At 52.8% G+C, this 26,438-nt stretch overlaps 2 protein-coding genes across 2 annotated transcripts; one reads left to right on the forward strand and one right to left on the reverse strand.

Annotated features, from left to right (window-relative positions):
* Positions 1 to 1,351: 1,351 nt before the first annotated feature.
* Positions 1,352 to 5,589, reverse strand: ZIC2 (Zic family member 2). The gene is made up of 3 exons (XM_054162961.1): positions 4,475 to 5,589; positions 2,444 to 2,607; positions 1,352 to 2,251 (listed from the first exon to the last, which is right to left on the reverse strand). The coding sequence occupies exons 1-3, from the start codon at positions 5,475 to 5,477 to the stop codon at positions 1,991 to 1,993; spliced, it is 1,428 nt and encodes a 475-aa protein (XP_054018936.1). The 5' UTR covers positions 5,478 to 5,589; the 3' UTR covers positions 1,352 to 1,990.
* An 8,657-nt stretch (positions 5,590 to 14,246) lies between these two features.
* Positions 14,247 to 20,952, forward strand: ZIC5 (Zic family member 5). The gene is given in 4 exon segments (XM_054162960.1): positions 14,247 to 14,794; positions 14,796 to 14,863; positions 14,866 to 15,726; positions 20,289 to 20,952. Coding segments are annotated over 4 exon segments (1,719 nt in total). The 5' UTR covers positions 14,247 to 14,459; the 3' UTR covers positions 20,744 to 20,952.
* Positions 20,953 to 26,438: the final 5,486 nt, after the last annotated feature.

Here is a 26,438-nt window from a genome sequence, read left to right on the forward strand (position 1 = left end):
TAAAAAAAATCCGACCAACCAACCAATAAAAGACACCGAAAACAAACAAAAGCAAAAACAAAACGAGAGAGAGAAAGGAGGAAAAAGACCTCGAGGGGACAAATTACCTCTCGGGCATCGCCACTTTGTCCTCTCCAAGGCTGGAGGGAGGTTACCAAAAATACGGGAGACGCAGGATAGTATTGACGGCACAAAGCTGCTCTGCTCGGAGCTCAGCGCCTGGCCATTGCCCTTCCACCTTCGTCCTGCCTTGTCACCCTGTGAGGCAACGAGCTCCCTAAAGCACACACGCATCGGGAAAGAGGGATGAGACTATGTATGGCAGAAGAAGAAGGTAGCTGCACTCTTGTGTGAAGATCTTCATGGAGAAGATCCCGCCTTGTCCACCATTTGGGGAAGATGAAAGTCCTCACCTTTTTTTGTTTTACTCGGGCTCTTCCCAGTTTATTTAAGTGGTTTGGTTTTGGTTTGGTTTGGTTGGGGTTTTTTTGTTGGGTTTTTTTGTTTGTTTGTTTTGTTTGTGGGTTTGTTTTTTTTTACGAGGAGCCCACCTGGAAGAGGTCCTCATGCTCCAAAACAGGGTGGATTTTAAAAACTGATTTGTTTTGTAACTGTGGCTCAGCCCCTCAGCTGTGTTAGTGCAGGTTTCAGAGAGCCCGTGTTATAGAAAGGAAATAGCTCATGCAGTTTCAACACGTTTTATTATATTTCTGTATGCATTACTCTCAAAACATATCACAAGAAATGATGAAACCACTTAAAACCTTAAAATAAAAAATCTGAAACAGTTTATGCTCACAATTGTACATATTTATAGTTAAGAAACATTCTTTATAAATACTGTTTCCTCTGTAGCAAGTTAATACCATAATTTAATTACAAATGGATAAATATGGTAACAGGTATTTACAGAAGGGAGGGTGTTATTACAGAAAAGCTAACGGCACAACGTTTATTTTTCCTCACAATCTTCTGAACAGGAACTAACAAATTGAACTTGCAAAAGCACTAAAACATCACATGTAAACCCAGCTAACAGAAAAAAATACATTCACAAGCATTGTTCGAGTGTGTGTCTGTGAGTAACAGAATGGAGACTTTGGCACGGTATTTCTTCCCCAGTCTATAGATGAAATGCAGTTTACAATCAAGTTGCCTCTTAAAAAGGAACACAATATTCAAGATATCACAATTACAAAAGAAACCATTTTTTCTTCCACCTTACTTTTTTTAAAGAAGTGAACTAAAAAAGGAGAGATGGAGGCAGGGAGGGGGAGCAGGAGAAAAGAAAACAAGTCCATCAGTTTCTCAGGGAGGGAGGAAGAGGAAAAAAGAAAGAGACCCCAAAAAAAAAAGGGGGGGGGACCAATCCGCGGTTTACAAAAGGGGTAAGCTTCTATACACCAAGAATCCAGGAAAACTTCGTTTCCCACCTCGCTGGAGGAAGGAGAGGGCCACTATGTACACAGTTCGTGGGGCAGGAGGGTGCTGACGGCTCCGGGCGGGCAGGCGCAGGGTCGGAGGGGTTTGAGTCTCTGATCTTTTGTCTGGAGGCTCCGGAGAGAGTTTCTTTACGTCGGCTTGAGAAGGCTTTTGCTGGGTGGTGTGTTGGTGGCATATGGGGTGGGTTTTCTGCCCCTCTCTCTCCTCTTTCCATTCCTCTATTTATTTACTAGTTCTGTTACATTTTCAGAACATACTTTTATAGATTTTTTTTTTCTGGTTCAAAGTGTTCTCGAAAAGAAATAAAAGAAAAAATCCAACAACAACAACAACAACAAAAAAAGACCCGAAGGCAGAAGGGGTGTGGGAAGATAAAGATCCCCGTCCCCATTCTGCTCGGTTGTCATGTCTCTGCCAGTAGGTGCGGTGGCACCTCCTGGCGCATCTCCGGCGGGTTCTCTCCCTCCTGCCCGCCGCTGCAGCCGCCTCTGGGGCGGGAGGGGAGCAGAGGGCACGGAGGGGCCGTGCAGAGCAGTCCGGCGGGGCCTTACACGTACCACTCGTTGAAGTTGGAGGAGAGGCCGCTGTGGCCGCCGCCGCCGCCTCCACCGCTGCCGCTGCCACCTCCCCGGTGCACGGCGGACACAGCCGCCGCCGCTGCCGCCGCCGCTGCCGCCGCAGCCGGGGAGAGGTTGCTGGTGCTCTGCGACTCGGCGCTGGGGGACACCAGCCCCGGGGGGGTGGAGGACTCGTAGCCGGAGCTGGCGGCTGGGGAGGATTCGGAGCCTTGCGGGGACGACTCGTGCACCTGGGGGGCAAAGGCAACACGGCCGGGTGGAGGGGGGACGAGGAGGCCGCCGCCGCCCCCCGGGCGCTCCCCCCGCCGCCGGCACGGCCCGCCACCCCCAGGCCCCGCGCCCGCCGCCCGCCGCCCCGATGGGGCGCCCGGTGCGGAACGGCCGCCCTCCCGCCTCCCGCCGCCGGCTGCGGGGCCGGGTACCTTCATGTGCTTCCGCAGGGAGCTGGGGTGGGTGTAGGACTTGTCGCACATCTTGCACAGGTAGGGCTTGTCCGAGGTGTGGACGTGCATGTGCTTCTTGCGGTCGCTGCTGTTGGCGAAGCGCCGGTCGCAGCCTTCAAACTCGCACTGAAAGGGCTTCTCCCCTGCAAGAGAGCGGCGGAACGACCGGAATGAGCGCGGCTGCTCTCGCGCAAAGTCCGCGCAGTCCCCACGCAGCCCAGGTCCCGACTGCCTCCCCAACTCCCTTCTCCCGCTCCTTTCTCGACCCACCGATTCCGGTCCCTTCGCCCAGCATCTTCCCAAAGCAAGAGGCCGATTTTGTCTCGGCCCCCACCACCTCAGTGACCACTGCCTCACTCTCACCGAGGCAGTGCCTGGCCCCCGGCTTGTTTTCCTACCAAACACACATAGACACACACGGGCATCCTGCCTCGTGTAATTTCAACTGGTGTCGACGCACAGCCAGCTCCGGGGGTGGGGTGGGGTGGGGAATTAATAGTAGCGATAAAATTTTAAAAAGGCGCAAAAAAAGCGCAAAAAAGCATGAAGCCGTTTCGCTTCGGTACCATATCCGCTATCCTGTTAAACTGAAAACCATTACCGGCAGATTTAAGGCCGAGCAGATTGTTTCGTGTATGGATATTCGAGATAAACGTACATCCGCTGGGAAAACTAAACGTCTGTAAAATACTTCATTTAATTTTCATAGAGATCCCTCTCGCCCTGCTTGCCAGGACTCCAAATGCCGGGGAGTAATTTCGAGGTGAGAACTCCACATCCCCCCTCCTTTGGAGGGCGAGGGGGGGAAGCATTTAACGTTAAATTCCATTAGCACCTAAATTGTTTCTTAAAGACATCCGCTCAGACACAATGACTTCAGCGCGGGCATCTCATGCAAATACATTTCTCAAATTTTAAACCTTGTTAAAGCTCGTCTGGCACCTCGCATCGGGCTTCACACTTGAGAAAACAATAGGCCTCGAGATTTTTAGCCTTTCCCCGGGTAAATATTTGGAGTGGAAGTCGCTAAAATATTTGGCCGTCTTTTATGAAATAGTCTGGCACGGTTCGAGCCGGCAGGAGTAGTAAATGAATAATAGATGAGGCGGGAGGATGCGATTATTTTTGTTACCCTTCGGCTCAGGCGATTTTTCCATTGGGGAAAGCCTGAGCTGCTTCGCTCCTCTTCCACCTGATTCGGGTGGAAGTTTCCGAGCCTCAGATCCTCTGTTCCCTACCACATAATTTTAATAAACAGTTGCAAAAGCACAGTAATTCACCGCGAGTGAGACTTTCAAAACACTTCCTTTTTTTTGTTGGTTTTTTTTTTTCCTCTTTCAGGTGGAATGAGAACATTTTATTGCCTTGCTCACACCATTTAAACTTAATGGAAAGCATTGCCAAAAAGGGACATTTTGCCACTTCCAAAGGGATTTTTTTTTTACTAATGACGGATTTTGCACAGAATTATATAGTTTCTGTCGGCATCCACACATGAAAACCATGCTCACAAGCGCTGAAGTTACATGCAAATACGCCGCGCATTGCAAATGTATAAGGCGTTTCCCATATATATGTGTGTGTGTATACACATATAGACGTCTTCAGTCTTTTAGCAGGACGGCAGAATTTAGTTTGCAACGTGTTGTACATTTCTGTGGAAAGACCCCGCCGAGCCTCAGAACGAATCTACATTGCTCAACCCCGCGAATGAAAAGAATTCAGGAAAATATCCTTTCGAAATCTGGGAAAGGAGGTGTGGGGGAGTGGAGGGTAGGGAGGTTGTGAGAGGATGCTGAGGAGGAAACCAAAACAAATGCAGCCGTGTGACGGAGCAGGAAAATAAATACTAAACAGGATCATCCTTATTTTATCACTCTCATCATTTTATATTTCTGTCTGAGCCTCGACCTGTTTACATATATATAAACTTATATAAAAACAAATAAATTTATGCATATATATACAGGTACCGAGGGGAGAAATCTGCCGAAAAAAAACCCGAATTACCTGTATGCGTCCTTTTGTGAATTTTGAGGTTTTCTGATCTGGCGAAAACTTTTCCGCAGCCGGGGAAAGGGCAGGGGAAGGGTTTCTCTCCCGTGTGCACTCGGATATGATTGACCAGTTTGTATTTCGCTTTGAAGGGCTTGCCTTCCCGGGGACACTCCTCCCAGTAGCAGACATGGTTGCTCTGCTCGGGTCCCCCAACATGCTCCACAGAGACGTGGGTGACCAACTCGTGCATGGTGCTGAAAGTTTTATTGCAACTTTTTTTTGGGTTGTTCAGCTGCTCAGGGTCGATCCATTTGCAGATGAGCTCTTGCTTGATGCACTGCTGCCGCATGTAGCGGAAAAAGGCACCTGGGTGATGGTGGTGATGAGCTGCCATGTTCATGCCCATATTCATATTCATGGGGCCATACTGGTTGTGCAGCTGAGCCGCCGAGTACGGGTCAGTCCTGGGGCTGGAGACCTGGCGGTACTGATCCGACCGGGCGAACACCTCCCCCGGCAAGCCCAGGCGCATCTGCCCGTTGAGAACGTTTTGGGAGGCGTGGGGGCCGTGCTGGTCGTGAATGCCTGGAAAGAGGAGGTGGCTCTGAGCGTCCGTGTGCGGGTGGTGCAGGCTGCCGGCCGCAGGGCCGAAGATGCCGTGCTGCCCGCCGGCCGGCGACGAGTCCCCGAAGCCACGGCTGCGAAACAAGAAGTCCCGGGTGGAGTTGAAGGGTGCCCCGGAGTAGGAGCCGACATGAGCCGCGTGGGGCCCCAGGGCAGCGGCGGGGTAGCCGGGCGCCTGCGAGGTGAACGCCGAGCTCTGCCCGGGGGAGAGGTCGTGAGCGCCGGCGTTGAGCTTGAAGGCGCCCATGTGCGCCGCCGCCGAGTCCACGAAGCTGTTCTGCGCTGCCAGGCTCAGCTCCCGGTCCTGCATCTCCGCCGCGGCCGAGTGGTGATGCCGGGCGAAGGTGCCCACACCGAGGGCCGGGAACTGCGGGCCGGCGTCCAGCAGCATGGTCCGCTCCACTCCGGGGACGCCGCCGCCGCTGCCGCTGCCGCCACCCCGCTACCGCTGCCGGGCTGCTGCCGCCCGCCCGGCACGGCGCGGGGCCGCCGCTCCGCGCCGCTTCCCCCCGGCAGTCGCCGCGTCCCCCGTCCGCCGCCGCCGCCCGCGACCGCACCGGCCCACAGCCGCCGCCGCCGGAGCCGTATCCGGAGCCAGGCAGAGCAGAGTCCAAAGGCGAGCGGAGAACCAAAGTGTATTAAAGGAGATGAGGCGGGGGCGGGCAGGGGAGGGGAGGGGGAGCAGGGGAGGGACGGGGCTGGGGACGGGGAGGGGGGGCAAAGCTCGCCTGGCCGTTCCCTGCGGCACGCACGCACACACACACACACACTCACGCACAAACACACCGCCACCGCCACCCCCTCCGCCGCCACCGGGATGTCAGCCCGCCCTGTTCCGCGCCGCTCCCCGCGTGGACCGCGGCCCTCCCCGCCGCCTCAGGCCCCCCGCCAGCCCCGGGCCCCTGCTCTCGTTTTATCCTCCGCCGGGCATTAGCGGTGTCTCTCACGGAGAAAAACTTGCAGCCGCGGGTTCCCACGGAGCGAAGGGACTCGGGGGGTGCCCCGCGCCGCCTCTGCCCGCCGCCGCGGAGGGGCGTGGAGAGGGGAGAGGGGGAAGAGGGAGGGGTGCCGGAGGCGGATTAAAAACAATAAGGACGGCAGTGGGGGTGGGGTGGGGAGGGGAGGGGAGGCAGGGGCCGGGAAGGGGCCGTGGAGCTCCGGGGCCGGAGCGGCACGGCCGGGCCGGCGGAGTTGCAGCCCCGCTCTGCTCGCGTCCTCACTCCGTCTCTCTCCTCTGTTTATTTCGGTGGGCGCTGCCGAGGCGGCGGCTTTTTATTTTTCTCCCCCCTCCTCTCACTCCCCCTATTTTTCTTCCCTCCCTCCCTTTCTCCCTCCCACCCCAGGCCTCTCTCCCTCTCCCCGCCCGCACTGGCGACTCTTCTCCCAACACCGCCTTTACCCGCCGCCCGGCCGCTCTCCCGGCGCCCGCTCATTGGCCCGAGCCGCCCCGTCCATCCGGGCGTCCCCGGCCACCGGCTAATGGCGGCGCTGCCGCCCCGCGCCCTGCCCGCCCTGCCGCCGCCGTTCTCTCCTCGGCCGGCCCCCACTCGCTACGGCATGGCCCCGGCCCTGCTCGGCCCCGGTGGCCCCCTTCAGCCCATGACTGTCGACGGTTCCTTCTTCTTTTTTCTTTTTTAAGTGGGGGGTAGAGGTGTCCGTTCCCCTCCGCCTCCCCCCACGGCGGGGGGAAGGAGTGGCGTGGCGCGGAGGGGAGAGGCTCGACGAGGCACACGCACGGAAAATATCGATGTGCGCTTGGCTATGCGATCCTGCCTCGGGAGGCAAACAAACAAAGCGAGGGGCTTAAAACATAAACAGGGGGCTGGGGCGAGCGGGGGAGGGGGAAGGGGGATGCCTTTTTTTTTTTTTTTTTTTAGGTGGTGGCGGCGAGAGGGAGGAACTAGACCATCCTGCAGCCCTTTTCCCCTTTTGGGTTTAAAGCAAATTAAACTCATGATCAATAATAAAGGGAGCGAGAAGGGAATAAAATAAAAGTCACGCTGGCGGAGTTACCGCAGCTGCGGGGAGTGGGGAAGGAATTAAAATTTAAAAAAAAAAAAAAAAAAAAACCAAGAAAAGGAAACGGTCGCCTTGGTTGTTTGGGCTTTTAAACCACTTGTGCGGGAGTCGATATGCATGTGTTGTGAATGTGCATCCGAGAGCAAGATGCTTTAGGACTTTTCCTTTACTCTCCCCTTTCTTAACAACAACAACAAAAAAAAAAAAGGTGAGAGAGAGAGAAAGCGAACCCCAAACCCCACCCTGACATTGTTATTTGGAAACCGGATTCTTACACGGGAGGAATAATAAAAAAAACCCGTACAGCCGCCACACACACAGAGCAAACAAGTCCCCTTCCCCTCCCCCTCCAGTAAATACATGTCTGGCCCCTGCTTCGGTTTGTTTTGTAGTGGCTGAAAAATAATCATCTCGGGGCCAGCAGCTCGCCAATAAATAAGGCTTTGTAAAAATTAAACCCCAACATAACATTTGTCATCCTAACTGTGCTGTTGTTAACCTTGCCTCTCGGTTCCCATCAGCTCTCTGCTTGGTGAAGAAGCAACCCAAAATTTAGGAGGTTGAGGGGTTTGGTGGGGCATTTGAAAATTCTCCCCGTGACATTCCTCCTTGCAGCATTAAATCCCGCATCACGCACAGAGCACACTCAAATCTGGACCCAGCGCTTGAGCAGGGCTTTTTCAGCGGATGGGTGGGTGGATGGATGGATGGATAGATGGATGGATGGATGGATGTGTGGATGGATGGATGGATGGATGGATGGATGGATGGATGGATGGATGAAGGATGGAAGGGAGGAAGAATGGAAGAATGGAAGGGAGGAAGGGAGGCAGGAAGGAAGGAAGGAAGGAAGGGAGGAAAGGAAGATGGGAGGGAAAGGTAGCACTGCGTACTAGGATTGTTTAAATAGGGTTTTCCCCATCGCTGTCACTAAATAGTTAAAAGATCTCTAAGCCTATCCGAAAGTGGCTGAAATGTGGCAGTCCGGACATTATTCTTTGAACAAGGTGAAGATTTAATCCTGGGAGAAATGGGATTCCTTCCAATCCAAAATAGGCATTAGAAGATAAACTGAATATTACTGCAGAGTTACACCTCTGATGACAACATCCCTCTCCTCTTCGCCATGCCGTCACTCTATCCTGTCTTTGCAGGCAGGAGTGTCTGTTCCTCAGACCTTGCCTTCCCAAGCTGCATCTTGAGAGCATATGCTGATCTTGTTCTGACCCCCCAGGCTTCCAGGGACAGTCTGTGAAGAAATTCTATTTTCCTTCTCTGAAAGATTTCTGAGGTGGAGGTCTGAGAAGAGGCTTCATCGCTGCGGGGGATTTCGAGAGCCCAAATTGTAAAGGAAAGCTTGGTCTCCTGTATCATCTGCCTCTGGATCAGTGAAAAAAATCATACAGAAAACTGGACCCTTGAATATCCTTTCCCCCTCCCCCAAAAAAACAACCCAAAAAAAAAAACCCCAAAAAAACCCACAACAAAAAAAACCCCACCCAAACAAAAAAACCCACCTGATATTAGAAAAATAACCAAAATGTTCAGGAATACTGCTTTGTATTTTGGTTTGGGGAAAACAAAACAAAACAAAGGAAAAAAACAACCAAGTACTTTCTGGATTATTTTCTGCTTGGTTGCTTTCATTCTTTCTCTCTTTTTCCCTTCTTTCCTTCCTTCCACCCTTCCTCCCTTCCTCTCTCCCTTTGCTTTTTTATTGCTTTCAGACATTTCTTTATTTCTTTCCTTCTTTTTCTTCTTAACAATTTTTAAATTTTCTTTCCTTCCATTACTCCCATACACATACACCCCCCCGCGTCTGTTTTTTCCTTTATTTCTTTCCTTTCCTTATTTCCTTTCCTTTTTTCCTTTCCTTTCCTTTCCTTTCTTTCCTGCCCTCTTGCCTCCCCCCACTGTCTGCTCGCTCAGTGGCGCCGGCACTGGGGCGCTTTGAGGGGGGGACCCGCTGGATTCCAGCCGGAGTCCCCGCAGGCTGGCCGCGCTCGGCTATTCTTTCAGGGCTCCAGCCCTACTCTCTCTGCAGGAAGCAGAGGAGCTGATCCAAGTTCAAAGTCACGTTGCTGTCCCTCCTAAGAAGAGTTATTTTCCCTCTGAACCGCAATCCCCTTTTTCCCTGTGTCACGGGGTAACGAGGGAAGGGAGCAGGGGCGTGGAGGGGGCAGAGGCACCGGCAGCCCGCCCCGCACTCGCTTATCGGGCACCGGCAACTCAGCCCTCGGCTCACGACAGCTCTCGAAAGAGGGAAGCTATCGGTCAAAGTCGGTGCTAAACTGGTTTATTGACAGAAGTTTTTCAACAGGTTTCTGGAGGTGCCAGACCTGCAGAGCACACGTCAGACTTCCCGGGAAATCATTCCCCTCTTTGTAAGTTTTCCGAGATTTTCCTTAAAAGTGCTCCGCTCTTATTCTTGCTGATGCGAAGCGAGGCGGGGGGAGGCGGGGGTGGGGGTGTTAGGAACTATAGAGACGAGCTAGAGCAATTTTTTTCCTTCTACTGGAACGCATATACCACCCTAATTTTCTCACCCCATTCCCCAGGCGGATGTCACAGCCCCCGGACTGGGGGTGAGGGGTGAGGAAGCCAGCTCCTCTCTAGACACCGGAGGATGCAGTCTCGCCGGGGAAAGAGGTGGAAAGGCCGGCCGGGGTGGGCAGAGAGGAGCTTTCTTTCCAAATTCAGCCTTCGCTTCTCCCCGGAGTTAAAGGGAGGAGATGCGGGGCGGGGAGGGGATGTGCAGCCAGCCCATAGCGGGGGAAGAAGAGGCCAATTGAGCGGAATCATTTGCACCGTTGTCTGTATCACAGACACTCATAAATTCAACAAGCTCATCAACAGGATATTAAGTTGCAGGTTACCTTTGATGGTGCTGATCCGAGGCACTTCTAGGCCGTTCGACCTATGACCCGTGAAGACCACATGTGTTGTGTTGAAGCCTCCCTCTGTAAAACACGCTTTGGGACAAAAGTTCTTTGTCAGGCTTTTACTGTCAGTCTAATGTAAAAGCAAAAAGGGGAAAGAACGAAAATCTCAGCCAAAGCTGTGACTCTCAAATGTGCTGCTTGGTTGTGGTTGGGGGGTTTTGTTGTTGTTGTTTGGGTTTTTAAAAATTATTATTGTTATTAATTAGTTTGTTTTTAATGAAAACCCGCTAGGCAGGGCGGGGGCTTCAGAAAGGAGCACTTCACTTTCATGCCATTAATACTTACTGCTCTCTCCGTCTCACATACGTATATGTGTGTGTAAAACAAGAAGCTGACGTATAAAAGCTCTCTCTCGTCGGCGATGGCGTGAAGCGGACGGCGCAAGGAACAGCCTGGCGCTGGTTGCCAGGCCGGGAATATCGGCCGAGCGGCAGCCGGTGTCCCTGCTCTGCCCAGCTGCAGCTCAGCGCCGAGTATTTTGCGTTCCTCGCGTTCGCTCCCCTGCACGCCCTGCTGCGCAGCCGGTACAGACCGAGCGCGACGCCCCTAAAATGTAGCAGCTACACAGAGTTTTATTAGATGCATCGTTTTTCGTCTGGAGATGTCCATATAAACGTTACGGGCGGGAGAGAAGTGTCACAGGTAAAGGGCGATGGACTTTGTAATACAATTTATACTGTCATTCATAAATAACAGTGCCATATGGTAACCATATTGCTTATACAAGTAAAGCCGTCAAAGTGTCACTATTTGATTTATCTCAACAGCTTCTTCCAACGGTGACGTTCAGCTACAGGGAGAGTGGAAGGTGGGGGAAGAAAGAGCACAGTGCAAAAATTTGTCCTGAGTTTCCTGAGGCTGTCTCTATCTCTTTGTCTCGCGCACACACACACACATATATAAAGGTGGAAATTTTTTTTTTTTTTTCCTATTTGAACAAATCCCCAAAGGGGATGTGCGAGAATAGCCCCCCTCTTTCCCTGGCGAGGTGCATGTTGAAAACAGCAGCTCCCAGATTTTTGCTTCTAAGTCCCCATCTCAAACGTGTGGCGTGTCCTGGTCCCGGTCGCCTTGTCAGCCGCAGCAGCTCCGACAGCGGGCATGGTGCCGATACCCTCTTGGGGCCATGTTCCAGCCTCTGGGCTCCTTCTTGGGTGCAGAGGAGATTGAGAAGGGGGCGTTTATTGGCGCAGGAGAAGTTTATTTTTAAGGGCATAAAATATCCATCCCCTGATCCCCTCCAGAAAGGAGGGGCGGGGAACCTCCCTCGCCGTCAAATCATCTCACTCTCTCCACTTCTTGCACGTGGGCAGCCATGACCATCTCACCCGTGGTCCCATCTCCTCAGTGCTGTCCCCATGACGGGATGGTGAGAGGGGGTACTGGGGGGCTGTGATTTTAGACGATCCTGCCTGCCACTGGAGGAACCCAGAGCCAGGATCCGCACCACAGTCTCCCTCACGCCTCAAGGTAGCCCCACGAGAGAAGAAAACCACCCACGACGTGTCGGGAGGGTGGTAAGATATTTTAGCAGATCTGGGGAGATTTGGAGGGCTTGCCGAGGAGCGCAGCAACCACGCTCACTTTCTAATGGTTCCCCAGAAGAATGTTTCACACGTCATAAAATATTGCTCCCCGCTCCCTAACTATCAATAAGACGTGCATTAAAGATGATTGTTTGTAAATGGTGTTCATGATCATTAGCATTCATTTACATAATGTGACTTATAGCACAACATTTTTTACAATCAAACACCTCCTGGAGACGATAGCCTGAGCTCGGTTTCTAGAGGAACCCTTACGAAATGTATCTGAGGGCTTCCAGGCTTTTACCTCGCCTCTGCAGGCTTCCCCGGTGTCCCTTTGCGGGTTTGCCTGCGAGCAGGGCACGGAGGAAGGGCTCTGCTGCCGGCTGCACCGCGAGAGTAGGGCGCGGGTCGGACCCCCGACGGGCGCTGCCGGGAGTTTGGGGAGATTGGAGACTACGGTGGCACCACCCGTCTCCTTATACTGCGGTAACCTGTGCCTGAGCTAGGATCGGTGTGCTAATTGGACTTGAATTTTTTCACGGCCCGAAACCACTGTCCAAAACCGTCCCGACCCACGCAGCTACCTTTGCTTCCCGGCGTTTGCAGTGAATCCTTAAAATAGGCAATTGTCCACGTGAGTCTCTGCCACCCCCTCCCCACAGTTACAGGTCAGCCCCCTATTACCCAGCTATAAAATATTTTCTTTGTTTTATAACCCTTCATAAAAAGAAATTTATCGGGGGGATATACTTTAATTAAGACATATTAAATCGATAACAGATACATATTACGCTGCGTTTAACAAGAGAGGGACAAGGAAGCATGCACAAGGTACCGCGGAGCCGTGCTCCACTTCTTCACCTCCACGGCACCTCCCGTCACACCAGGAGATTTTGGGACCTCCGTCCAGCAACGTGCCCAGAATTGGAGGGGGGCACCCCCGCCATGCATGTTTAGAAAATATATGTATAATATGTATATAGATACCCGCATAGACGTACGGCTAGTTTGAGATAATTTTTTACTGTGCAATAAACCCATCGAGCAGTCCCTTTTAAAACCCCAGAGATTATTTATTCTCGTTCCTTGCCTTGCAGCATCACTGAAACCCCCATCCCGTCCAGGAGAGCCATGAGCACCCGTTCGGCTCCCGTGGGGAGGGCACCGTTTGGTCTTGCTCCCTCTTGGGTGCTGGGGGCAGCCGTGGCTTGTCGTGGGGACGACTTCTGAGATACAGCCCCTGCCCCCTTTTGGCAGCCGTGAGCCAAATCCTGAGAGTTTTCCCCAGGTGAGTAGCGGTGGGAGGGAGTAGAAGAGGACTGGAACTTGGCCCAGGGCATGCAGGACCAGGTCGGACTTCTTTTGAACGTGTATCGGCAAGGGGCTGAGGAAGGGACACGCAGATTTAGTTTGGTCAAGGGGACTGGGTAGCCTTGAGGTGGGTGGCGGGGGTGGGGGGTGGGTGTCCGCTGGTATCCTCCTCCCCTTTTCTTCTCCTGGCGTGATGGAGGAGCGTCCCTCGCTGTCCGCAAGCGGGGAAGGGCAGGCAAACCCTGATCGCATTTTAAAGGGAGTGCCGGAGAGCCAGGAGTTCCCAGGAGCACCAACAGCCTTAGGAGAGAAGATGACATATCAATAAAGGCCGCCTCTCTTCCCAAGGTTCCAAAGAAAACTCAGGGCAATGCTATTTTCCCTCTTTTTGTTTGTCAGGGAAAGCCCCAGCCCTGCCTTTTCGGCAACCCCAAACGGCAGCATCCTCCTTTGTGCTGAAGGGGCAATTTTGGCACTCCAAAAGAGCTTCACTTCCAGGACCTACACACACAGCACCCCAGGGGTGATCTTTCTCCTTCCTGCCCTTCCTCCCCTTCTAGCTCTCTTCTTTAGGGTTTCCCCCTAATTTTCCTTCCTTTTTTCTCGAGATCAGCAGCTTCTAGCAGACACCTCCTAGACGGAGACTCTTGTTTCCCAGCCCGCCTCCCCTCTCTCTCCCTGGCAGCCCAAAAGAGTCGAGGGACATCGATGCTCCGGGGCATTTAACAGCGGCGTTTTCGTCCCTGTTTTGCCGTTGCTCAGTTAAGACTGGCAGCCCCCCGATGGGCATGGGGCGAGTTTCTCCAATAGGAAGCCTGGGAAGGGGCTGAGAGGCACCTCAGAAGGAGGAAACCCTCAACTACACGGCCGAACTCAGGCTCCCAAAACTTTTCCCTAACATGTGCTGCTTGCCTCTCCCCGCGTCAGCTTACTAATTTATTTTTTAAAGGAAAGAAATTCTTCTCCCCTCCCCCCTTTCCCCTTCTGTTTTAGGAAGACGTTGGCTGCCTTCCCTTCGCGCTGCCTTCATCCTCCTGCTTGGGACATGAGCACACACAGCCTCGGCCCCGCGTGGGTTTCTCCGAGGCGAGGAGAGAAAACCCGCGGTCCCTCAAACATAAACACGGCAGCACAGTGCTTCCGAGCCGGCCTTCCTGTCAGGCGCTGGGGGAGCGGCAGCTGCTGCCCGCTGCTGCCCGCTGCCGGCGGGGCGCGTAGTGTGGATGCGTGGAGTGGCGGGTGCGCCCCGTCGGGCACTGCGCGAAGTTTTTCAAGTGCAACTTCGGGGGGCGGCGCGGGAGGGGGGAGGTAAGTGTTTGGGGGGGTTGGGGCGGCGGGGGCGGATCCCCGCTGCGCCGGCGGCCTGAAAGCGAGCCAATCGCGCAGCCCCAGCCGCTGCCAATCATCGGGATCTGTCCAATCCCTCCGGTGCCGTGTCCGAGCAGTGTTTCCCACCGCGCTGCTGAAGTGTGTGGTGAGGGCTCTGCCAATCGCGGGCGGCCAGAGCGGGACCGGGGATGCGCGGAGTTAGGAGCGCAGACAAAAGAAGTTAAAGAGCCGCTTAATATATACATGTTTTTGAAGGCGGGTAGAGGGAAAAAAATAACAACAGCGAGCGTAGATGGGCTTGGCTGTGTCGTTATGGAGCCCCCTTTGAGCAAGAGGAACCCGACACTGAGATTAGCGGATTTGGCAGCGTCTCAGCCCCAACCTCACCAGAACATGACAGGCTTCCCGGGGCTGGGGAACCACCACGTCCACCCCCACCACGCGGCCCACCTCCACCCCGGGGACGCGGGCGGCGACCCCGGCGGTGCCCTTACGCCGCTCGGACCCGAGCACATGGCGCAGCCCTCCGCCCTCAAGCTCACGCCCGAGGCGCTCACCGCCGCCGCCGCCGCCTTCGCCGCACCCGCCGCCACCACCGCTGCCGCCGCCACTGCTGCCGCCGCCGCCACTACCGCAGCCGCCGCCGCCTACGCGCCGCCCGCCGTCCTCCCGGGCTACCCGTCGGGTGGGGGGGCGGCAGGCAGGGACTTCCTCCTGCGGCGGGAGCTGCCCGCCGCCGCCGCCGTGCACGGGGCGCTGGGCGAGCAGCACCCGCCTGCCAGCTCCCCTCACCTCCCTCACCCGCCGCCCCACGGCGTCTTCATCTCGGCCGCTGGCACCTACGGTGCGCCCGACGGCGCGCACGCCGCCTTTCCGCCGCCGGGTGAGCAGGGTGCTCCCGCCGGCCGCCACCCGCCGCTTAACGGGCAGATGCGCCTGGGGCTGGCGGCGGCCGCCGCCGGGGAGTTCTACGGACGCGCCGAGGCGCACTATGGAGCCGCTGCTGCCTCCTCCTCGGCGCTGCAGGGCTACGGCTCAGTCAACCTCAACCTGGCAGCAGCGGCGGCAGCCGGCCACGGGCATCCGCACCATCCCCACCACCACCACCATCACCACCACCATGCCCACGTCGGGGCGGCGGCGGCCGGGGCCTTTCTGCGGTACATGAGGCAGCCCATAAAGCAAGAGCTGATCTGCAAGTGGATCGACCGCGAGCCGCCTCCGCCGCCGCCACCGGGCAATAGGAAACCTTGCTCCAAAACCTTCAGCACGATGCAGGAGCTGGTGAGCCATGTCACCGTGGAGCACGTCGGTGGGCCCGAGCAGAACAGCCACGTGTGTTACTGGGAGGAGTGTCCCCGGGAAGGCAAGCCCTTCAAAGCGAAATACAAACTCATCAACCACATCCGAGTGCACACGGGAGAGAAGCCCTTTCCCTGCCCCTTCCCCGGCTGCGGGAAGGTCTTCGCCCGTTCAGAAAATCTCAAGATCCACAAGCGGACTCATACAGGTGGGTGCCTCCCTCGGCTCTAAGGGCTTCCTCCTTTTTTTTTTTTTTTTCTCCCTCCCCCGTTTCTTTCTCCCGTTCCCCCTCTTTTTCCCCTCTCCTACGCACCGCCGGACATGTGACTTTTTCATGAATAAGTAATTCGGCAGCAGACGGGCCACGCACCCCCGGCCACGCACACGCACCCGGCCCCTGCACACACGTGTCCCGTCCCTATTCTCCCCCCACATCTTGGGCAGCTCCCTCCCCACCCCCTCCAACACCCGCATCTCGGCACCACCGGATAAATACACTGAGTAATAAATAGCGAGCTGACCGGTGGGAGATAAATGGAAGCTCCGGCGGAAGACAGAACATCAGAGACGGACCGAGCCGGCTCACGCCGTCCATACCCGGGGCACCCCGGGGGGGCTAGCCTGGCGGCCCTCACCCGAGAAGAACGGCAGTTCTGCTTTTCCTGCCGGTTCTGGCAGCGAGGAAGAGCCGAGAGCGGGTCGCTTGGCCCGAAGGAGACGGGGCCGCGGGGGCTCTTGGGGGCGCAGTTCCCCTGCTCTGCGGGCTCCGATGTTGCGGGGGCTGCTCGGCTGCCCTCGCCATCAGGGCTGCTCCTGTGACCGGCGCTGATGGGGCTACCCTCGCAACGGGGCTGTCGCTACGATGGGGACTACCGATGATACGGGGACTACTGCGGCTGTCGCCGCCACTGCTACCGAGATTGCTGTTACTGCCGGTACTACCGAAGCTGCCGGGGCTACTGGCGCTGAACCAGCTCCCGGGGCTGCCCCGCGGAGACGCGGAGGAGGGAGCAGGGCGGGGGAAGGCGCTCGCTGAAGAACGCCTCTCTCTGTGGATCTAAGGAGGAAACTTCAAAGCAATCTGGGCTGCCTGGCGCGATTTAGCGAAGCGGGAGCTGCGGGAGGAGGGAGCGGCACGCCCGGGGAATACCCCGGGGGGCAGGCTGGGCCCGGCGCGTGGCTCCCGGAGGAGCTCTGGGTGCGTTTTAAGCGTTTGAGTCTTTTCTCAACGTGTTTGTTTTTCACTTATCTTTTTTTCCCCCCTTCTATCTTTTCTCCTTCTTTCCCTCCACCCTCGAAATATGCCTCTCGATCTGGGCGTAAAAACTCTGCCGCAAAGAAATGAAGGCAGGATTTATAGTGCTAGACAAATATTATTCCTTGGAGGACACTTAAGGAAGTGGAGTTGCTGTAATTGCTTTCTTGATTTATTGTGCGCTGCTCGGGAAGAGAAAAGCGGCGTCCGTGCAACGTGTTGTTCCGATGTAAAACCAAATGGTCCATGGCGGAAAAGATTATAGATTGTTATCTCTAGAATATGTTGTGCATAACCTCATATATAGCTGGGGACATCTGAGGATGCCCAACTCACTGCGACCAGAGCCGGGGCTGGGGGGTCAATTTGTCCTATGAGGGTGCTTGAGACATTTTTGGGGATTGTTGTGTTAACGGCACCACGGAACGAGTTAAATACTGGAGAGCAGTGTTTTTGTTATCTAACTTTCCCCATCTTTCTTTGTCTGGAAAACAAAACTTCACCGCGGAACTTTCTAGGGTACTCAACTTTTGCATCCCAGTTCCAAGTGGGAGGAAAGAGCTAGTCCAGAAAAGAGGGATTCAGTGGGAAGAGGACCCCCTTATATAATTTAAATACACATTGGGTAGAGTCTGCAGTTCAGAGATGTGGGAGAGCATTATCCCAAGGCCCATGCGTGGTACGTGGAGCACTGCAAAAGTAATTCGAGGGAGTTTGCAGCCGAGGGCTACCCGCACCTTCCCAGGAGCTGTTCTCTCCTCGAGGGGTCTGCGGAGAGTGGGACCTTCTCCCCTGATCTCTCGAGGGGTACACAGTCCACGGGAGGGTGCCTTTGCATGAGCCCACGGGAGAGAACTATGCAGAAGGGACAGCTGCAACAAAGCAACCCTCAGGGCATGGTGTGGAGGGCAATGGCTCTCTAAAATTACAGCTCGGCCCGACGAAGTGCAGCGAGGAAGCTGTTTTTTCCCCACGCATAGCTCTGGGGTGGACGAGGGATTTCAAACCTTCTGCTAGTCCCTATCAAATTGACTACAGTAACTTCGCCGCTTCAGCTTTAATTTAGTTATGTGCAGCCTGGGAGCAGGAAACATTGACAAACTATTCGTTTGCAACGAGTATTTTTTTTGTGAAGGTGGGAAATAATAACCCGTATTTCTATCATTAGGTGATTTTCTGTGTTTATGGTAACTCTACAGGAAAAAGGGTATGTCGGTAGTTCAGGAGGTGTTTGGTTTGTTTAGATTGTATTTCCCCCCCGTTTTCATCAAGAGCACCATCTCGGGAGCTACACACCGAGACCTGCAGCTTCTTCATTTTGGGGACAAATCACTGTCTCCAACCCCGACGTACCCTAAAGGCGGTGGGAATCCCCTCCTCCTGCAAAATCCCTGCCCCCTCGCTGGAGACAATGCTCAGGATTGCCAGGCTTTTCCGACAATTCCTACCTGCAAGTTCGTCCTCCCCCTCCGAAAAAAAAAAGTGATCCCAAACCCTTTTCTTGCCCCCCCCCCGCAGCCAACCCTGCTTCTGCCGGGAGGAGTACGGCCACCGGCGTTTCTCCCCCTTCCTTCGATTGAAACCATCTATAAACGGTTAAGCTCTGACGTGACGCCCTCGTCAGCGTGCCATGGACTCTCCCGGCCCTTCCCCACTCCTGGATTTGTGTGGAACTGGAGTTGTCTCTATTCGGAGGTTGGCGAGGAGGAGCTGCCCACGGCCTGTGCACTTCCGAGGGGGTCGGAGGAGAGGAGTACTCTCCCCCTGCCCCTCGAGGCGTGCACAGCCCCCGGGACGATGCCTACGAGTGATTCCACGGAGAAAGTCACTTTCCTAAAGCCCCAACTATAGAGAATGAGGTTTGGCCCGATGGGTCGGAACCAGGAGGTCTGCACTTGGAGGGTTCTGCGGGCCGCTGGCGGCAGCGGGATGTGGGAGCCCACATCCTTGAAGTAACTCAGATATAAATCGGCCAAACCGTCCGGGAGGTTCGTTTTGTTAAAAAAAAAAAAAAAAGAAAAAAAAGGAAAAAAACAAAGAGAGAGAGGGAGAGAGAGAGAAAGAGTAAATAATGAACAAACGAAGTAAGATTTGTTTCGGTGGGAACGGGAGCATACGGGGGTTTCCATGAACATCCACGCTCCACTTTAAACCCGCGAGGTAGATTCTCCTAGCTTTTTTTTTTTTTTTTTTTTAAATATAAACTTATTTTTCCTCCAGCTACCACTTCGCTGGTAGGCGAAAAAGTTGACGCGGTGGCACATGTTTCTATAGCAACATTCGAGGAGGAATAGCTAGCTTTTAAGAGTAAAAGTATTCTCCCCCCATCATTCTTTTGTTAAGCGTTGAGGCAGTTTTACAAACGGGAAGAGAAGTAAATTTAAAAAAAAAAAAAGTCCACTGATTGCTCCTGTGTTATTTCGAAGAGCTCAGATCTGAAAACACGTGTAGCCCATGACTAAACCACCAGCATTTTTGAGTCGTGGTAATCATTGCAAGGATATTCTGTGTAGGTTTGTCTGCTCCATGCTGACGTGTAGTATGGCAGGGAAAGAAAAAGTTGCAGTTGAGAAACTCCAGTCTGTGAGCAGTATAAGGATCTGGTGCCTTACGCCCCCCCCTTCCCGCCCCTTCTTTCTTCGTTCCCCCCCCTCACCCCAGTCTCTCAGCAATAGGCATTTACTCAGCCCTGCTCGGGAACTGTGGGCAAAGGTCGGTCCGGGGCACGGCTATATGTGCCAGAACATATACATCCCAGGGTATGGTAGGGTCAGGAGCTGGGGGTGGGCGATGTGGGTGGGTGGTGAAAGGTACGCCAGGCGAACCCGCCCTGGGCTGACTTTCACAACCCCTTTAACTGTTAAGCAATGTGTAAATGTCTTAAAATACGTCGGCCGGAGATTTTTAGACCCAAGTCAGTCTGAGGTAACTAGCTACTGCTATCATCACTAGCGTCCGAGTGATCCTCTTCAGCCTTCAGGTTCACAGTACGGGCTGCTGGGTGCTCCTTCTTTCCATTGGGACGCTTAAACAGGTGCTGTTTTCCTTTTCCCCAAACTAATTACTCCCGCAGCGCAGTGCCCCACTGTAAAAGGATTACGCAGGAGAGATGCCAGGCGAGCCAGGCTGCCGTCAAACGCCAGCCCTCGAAGGCATTGAGGAGTTTTGTTTGGGCTTGGTCATTAGAGCGGTAATGAAAGTTTCTCGTATGCGAGGGCAGCGTCGCAGAGGGCAAACAAGGCAGGGCCCGGAGCTCTCCAGCCACACAGTTCACCTTGCGAAACACAAGGGGAAAATCGGAGGCCTGGGGCATGTCACGACTGTCGGGGGCGGGGTAGGGGAGAGAGGGGCAGAAGGAAGGAGAGGCTGTGCCCTGATGCTCGCCTCCGGAGGCTGTACTACGGAGGGCCTGCACCAAGCGGCCTTGCTGCGGGCGGGGTGCGGGCAGAATGCGGGCAGGGCCGTGCCCCTCCCGCCTGCCCGCCGGTAACGATGCCGTTGCTGTGTCCCGGCAGGGGAGAAGCCCTTCAAGTGCGAGTTCGACGGCTGCGAGAGGAAGTTCGCCAACAGCAGCGACCGCAAGAAGCACTCTCATGTCCATACCTCCGACAAGCCCTACTACTGCAAGATCCGCGGCTGCGACAAGTCCTACACCCACCCCAGCTCCCTGCGGAAGCACATGAAGATCCACTGCAAGTCCCCGACGCCCTCTCCACCTCCAGGCTCCCAGGGCTACCCGGCGGCCGGGACCCCCGACGGCCCCCTGCCCCCCGAGGCCGACCCAGCCTCTGAGCCACCCCGCGGCCGCGCCGCAGCCCTATCCCCACCCGTCACCAACCTCAGCGAGTGGTATGTCTGCCAGGCCGGGGGTGCTCCCCGCCGGCCCCGTACCCCCGCCAGCCGCGACACCTCCCCAGCCTCCGAGGAGGACGAGCCCCACAGGACCTCGGGGGGCAGAACAGCTTCCTAGGGAGCCGGGCCAAGCCGTGCTGCGCCAAGCCGTGCCGTGTTGTGCTGAGCCGAGCCACGCTGCCGGCGGCCCCGGCTCCACCGCGCTGGCACGGGGGCTGGTGTGGAAGTGCCGTCAGGTTTGGCTCGCGCTATTTATTCCATGTACAAAACCCTATGGTGTTTGTACGGTAACTAATTTAATTAAAGAGACTTGGATTATTCCCCCCCCCCCCCCCCCCCCCCCCGTTTTGGTAAGAAAAAGCCTCAGTAACGTCACGCTGGGGCCATCCCAGCGACCCGAGACACACACGCTTTGCAGGGTAATAGTACCAAGGGATCTGCTCGGCTCCCACCTTGCCCATACCGTGCTGCCCTTGACAAGTGAGAGAGACGGTGGAAGGCTGCGAGCTGTCAGAGCCTTGCCGTCCCCTGGAGTGGTTCTTAAATCCTTTAGCTGCCATCCCGGAGCCTGTTCCTCAGCCAGGGTAGAGACCTAGGTTTGCAGCGGCCTTCAGACTGCAAAGCGGCACCTGCTGGAGCTCCAGCTGGTCGAAGACATGTTATGCCTCCCTTAAAATAAAAGGAAATAAATTAATTTTGTTTCTCCTCCCCTCTTGCAGTTCACCTCCTTTGTAATTGTTGGTTTCTCTCTCGAGTCTTGGAGTCCCACCTGCACCCAGCATTTTTTCTGCAGCCCTCTTTCTTTCTCCTTTAGCCGTAAGGGTGTGAAAACGATTTAGGGAAGGAAAGAAAAAAGCTGCAGCACTGCCTTACTGCTCCACCACGGTTTGTACGTGTATGGCTCCTAAAACGTAGCTGGAGAATAAAAGAAACCCGCTGCTATTTGACAACTGCGATGCTGTGATACTTTTTGTTTGTTTGTTTGTTTTTAAAAACACACGAAAACTGACAGTCAATTTTCCTTTTATTTGGGTTGGTATTATTATTACTCTGGTTATTGTTTTCCTAAAGCTGGTCTCGCAGAGGAAGACTTTTTCTCTTGCTTCCCCCAGCACTGTGTGGAGTCAGTTCGTATTTGGGAGGGGGAGCAGCTCCCCCCGGGCAAGGCATCTGCCGAAGGGGAGGGGAACTAGGGGGACTAAGGGGACTTATTTTTAAAATTATGAATACATATACATATGTAAACCATATATATATATATATATAATCGTATATATATATATAACCCCCATAATATATGGTTTATTTCCTCTCTTCTGCCGAGCTGCTGCCTGCCGCACTCTTGCTTTTCAGTATCCCCCTGTGGTGGCCGGGCAGTCACCTGGGAGGAGGGGACCTTAGGTACTGGGAAAGAAACGGGGGGTGGGGAAACGGGATGGTGTCGGGGTGCCCACCCAGCTCCACCCCCCTGTCTCCCCAGAGTCCCAGCCGATGGCGGGAGGGATACATACCCAGGCCCATCGCCCGTCCGTCAGGAGCGGGGCGCAGATAAACTAAAGAGCACTAATTCCTCCTCAGAGACCCCAGAGGAGAAGCGGCAGCCTCCCTCCCCTCCCCCAGGGCCTGTGGAAATGTGTTTTGTGTGTCGTGAATGGTGGATGTCGTCTTGTCATTGTAATAACGTGTACGTGAACGCGATTATTTTGTACAGTCGAATTAATTTATTTTCTGACATAGTCTTTTCTCTTTTTTTGTCTATCTTTCCCCCCCCCCCCCTTATGGATGAATACGGAGCACACCAAAGAATACTCTTATTGATTTTGGTGATAGATTGTTGTTTATGATACCGTGGTGGTTTGTTTTTTATTTTTTTTTTAAACAACAACAACAAAACAACCCCCCCAAAACGTATTTTTCTGGTTACTTGAATGAACGATGTAATGTGAAACAGACTCTTCCTGCATGTCCTCCGTGCGGTGTGTTGGTGCTGATATATGTATATATTTATATATAGTTCATAGAGATATTATATTATTAGTACAGTGCATGGTGCTGTCACTCTGGAAGCCTTTAAACATTGTTTTCATGTTGTTGTGTTGGATCTAAAGAAGCAGGTGTTACTTTAAAAGCAAACAGAAAACTTGAACAGACAATAATTTTTAAAAATGCATTCGATTTGCTTTTTTATTCGTTTTTCGAAACTCATTTGAATAAGTATAAACAATAAAGTAAGGTATGGACTTTAAAAATAATAATTTATGTAAATGTAATCTTATTAGAGATATTTTTGGTGCTGATTTATAAATGAACCTTTTAATTTATGCATTTTTTTCTCAACAACAGATTGCACTATACATTACTACATGGCAGGGTTTATAAACTATGGCTCGGGGGGATATATCACTATTTTTATGTACTTGCTACACGTAGAGTCACACACTTGCCCATCAGTTTTATGACATATGATACCTCCTAAATAAAATAATACTAATTTAATTTTTCCATCTCTGTAAACCCCGTTTAAAAAAAAGAAAAAGAAAAAGAAAAAATATCATGGAAATTAATAAAAATGTTATTTCTATGTATTGCATGTGCCTTACTGACAGACGAGGGGCAGAGACAGACCAAAACACAACAATCTCCACCCCTTCCCCGAGGGTCAGTGTGTAGAATCAGACACAGTCATAGCTTTACAACACCGGGAGGGCGGCTGAAATATTCTGTCTTTCCTCATCGAAAAGTGTAACACCTATTGTCCCTCAGCTGTGTGTTTTGGTTTGTGCCCCTCAGACGAAGGGTGCTCCTGGGCCTGCCAGCACGCCCTTCCCTCGCTGCTGCTGCTTTGCTGCCGTCGGTGTCTGCCCTTGGAAATCATGTGGGCTGATGGAGGGGAGTGTGTACAGGGGAAGTAGGATTGGTGGATGCCTCCTCCTGATGGAGCAATTGGGTGCTCCTGGCTTTCCATGCATGGGGGAAAAGAGGGAGAGACAGATAGATAGACAAATGGATGGATGGATGGATGGATGGATGGATGGATAGATGGATAATACAGACAAAAGCCAGGCATTTATATGCATATTATTCTTAATATCTCTCATGCACAGTTAATCAAAGTATCAAATCAAATACATTAAAATGTTAATATTTCTGTTGGGGGGAAAATTCTTGGCAGTGTCCTCTGGCAGATCCTAGGGAGTTAAATAGCACTACTCATCAGTAGAAGACATAGTGGCAAAATGGTGTGACACAGATTATTTTGAAACAGAGACAACTCAGGCGAGAAATAACGCCACAAAAATCACTGGAAGGAAGGGTTACGGGGAAGTTTTCAGGATCTGAGTGTGGACACACGTCTCTTGTTTTGAGAGGAAAATTGAATGAAACCATTGTTGGGAAAAGTTTTGGCCAGTATTAGTGTGTCAGCATGCTCTAAGATTCCTACCACTTCTTCTTCTTCTTCTCCTTCTTCTTCTTCTTCTTCTTCTTCTTCTTCTTCTTCTTCTTCTTCTTCTTCTTCTTCTTCTTCTTCTTCTTCTTCTTCTTCTTCTTCTTCTTCTTCTTCTTCTTCTTCTGCTTCTTCTGCTTCTGCTTCTTCTTCTTCTGCTTCCTCTTCTTATTCTACTACTACTACTATTAGTAGTAGTATTAATAGTATTATTATTAAGTAGTAAATGAACCTATCCCAGAATGAAACCACCGCCCCTTTGTAATTTACCAGTGCTAGAAAATTACTGGTCAAAATGTCAAGAATAGTTTCACCAAAAGGTTAGAGTGTTTTTTTAAGTCAGTTTTGTTAAATGTGGTAAAGGTGAAACAGGTTGCAAAGAGTTGTTTCAAGCAGAATGACAATAACCAACACACGAAGCAGAAAAACACTCATAAATGAAGGCTCCAATCAATGGGAAAACTTATAGCTCCCTAATGAAGTTTCTTGTGAAAAGGAGGGCGACACAAAGCCACTGAGACATGAATCATTCATGGGAAATATAAAAGATAAAAGATATCTGACAATGAGCAGAACCTTGTATAGAGTGTCTAAAACAAGTTTCCCCTTCTTATTTTCTGCTTCCCCCCTCTCCAAGCCTCCCTCTCCTAGTGTTCCCTGCCCGCCCTATAGAGTTAACATTGACCAGTGCACGTCCTGCTCCACTTCAAAGTAATTTAGCCCAGAACGGAAGGCTTGGCGCTTGGACAATCTTCATGGTGTGTTAAGATTTCTATGGCAATTGGCAAGCAAGACGTTCCCATCTGAATATGGCTCAAAGAAAGCCACTTATTGACACCGAGTTGGCCATCATCAAAGACTTCATCTTTTCCTAGGCGAAACGTGGTCCTAGCAAACACTGTTTAAATCATCTACCTTTGTAATCCGGGCTGGGAGACATCTCGCCACACACTAGTGCTGGCGCTCGGACCTTTAAAGGCTAGACCGGCGTTAGCGGAGTTTGAAGGGGCTAAGAAATTTCAGGAGTGTGGGAAATGGCTTTGAGAGGGGGTGGTGTGGTGCCTGATGGTCCGTAAGCAGGAGAGCTCTCGGCAGAGAGCCGCGGAGCTGCAACCCCAATGCACCCCCCACACCCTGGGGGTGGGGGTGTGGGGAGCAGGGAGGCCTCCCCACCGGGGCAGGCTGTTGCTTTGATTTTGGAGCAGTGATGAGGGAGAAACGATGATTTTAGGGGGGTTATCCGCATTTACGTGCTGCTAGGGAGCACTGGGAAGGATGGACAGCTACCCCCCTCCCCCGAAAAAAATATTTCCAGGTAGAGCAATGAGGGTCGGAGAGTGTGCTGACACACACGGACACGGAGACAGACACGGACGCAGACATGAACCCAACTCGCACACATACACGCTTCCCCCTGGCTCGGACACCCAAACCCCGGCGGGGGGCTGCCCACGCTCCCCCCCGCATCCCGCGCACCGCCGGCACACACAACCACGCTCCCGCATTCACACACACACCACGCAAGTGCCTAATCAGGCAGGGAGAAGTTCAAAGGCAGGTTCTTTGAAATTCAAACTACTGCTTTTATGGTACATCAACATGGAGCGTTAGGATTGCTATGGCAATGAGCAAAGCAAAAGCAAGCTGCATTTAAAATAGTCCACCTCGATTCGAGACACTCTATTAAGATACAGTTGCATTGACCTTTAGTTTCATGCCGTGTTAGCGCAGTCAATTTTCACTTCATCATATCTCATATTTTTTAGCATCTCTCCGACCTCCCTTTTCTTTTTTTTTTTTTTGGGAACCCCCCCTTCCCCAACTTCAGCAGATAAACAAATAAGCGGGGAAGAAGCTCAATCTCTAGTTCTCCTCCTCCTCATCTTCCCCTCACTCCTTTTTTTTCTTTTTTTTCCCCCCACCTAAGCACTTTTATTTGCAGAGCGATTGTTCTTTGTTTATTTAATACAAGTACTGTGTGAATGGTGAAAAATAAACACGATGAAAAATAACCAAACAGATGATTCCGCCAAGTGAAAAAGCCCGGACTTAATAAAAGTGCGAAGCAGTCACCGTTGAATGAGAAATCCTTTGAAGTGGAACTTATTATAGGAAGAATACTTTTTGGTTTCCCTAACGACGCTGCTGAATTGAAAGGGCTCGCCTTTGTCAGCGATTTGTTCTCCTTTGCCGGGATGCCCGCAGAAATTACTTACATGGGCTGCCTTAACATGCAGCCTGCAAATCAGTAACTTCCCAGCTCAGACTCGCAGACGCCGCTCTCCTAAGGACAAAAAGAAGTCAGGAGGAAAACACCCCAACCTTTCACTCAGCCTCTTATTTTGGGGGGGTGGGAGGGAGAAAAGGG

Source organism: Dryobates pubescens, chromosome 7 (genome assembly GCF_014839835.1).
Source record: "Dryobates pubescens isolate bDryPub1 chromosome 7, bDryPub1.pri, whole genome shotgun sequence".
NCBI classification, from domain to species: Eukaryota; Metazoa; Chordata; class Aves; order Piciformes; family Picidae; genus Dryobates; species Dryobates pubescens.

Bases quoted from the DNA above. Each gene is read 5' to 3' on its own strand.
- ZIC2 (XM_054162961.1), bottom strand. From the start codon at position 5,477: ATGCTGCTGGACGCCGGCCCGCAGTTCCCGGCCCTCGGTGTGGGCACC. The intron at 2,608-4,474 runs GTAATTCGGGTT...GCTCTCTTGCAG, and splicing joins TCACAAAAGGACGCATACAG to GGGAGAAGCCCTTTCAGTGC. The intron at 2,252-2,443 runs GTACCCGGCCCC...TTTGCCCCCCAG, and splicing joins CCCTGCGGAAGCACATGAAG to GTGCACGAGTCGTCCCCGCA.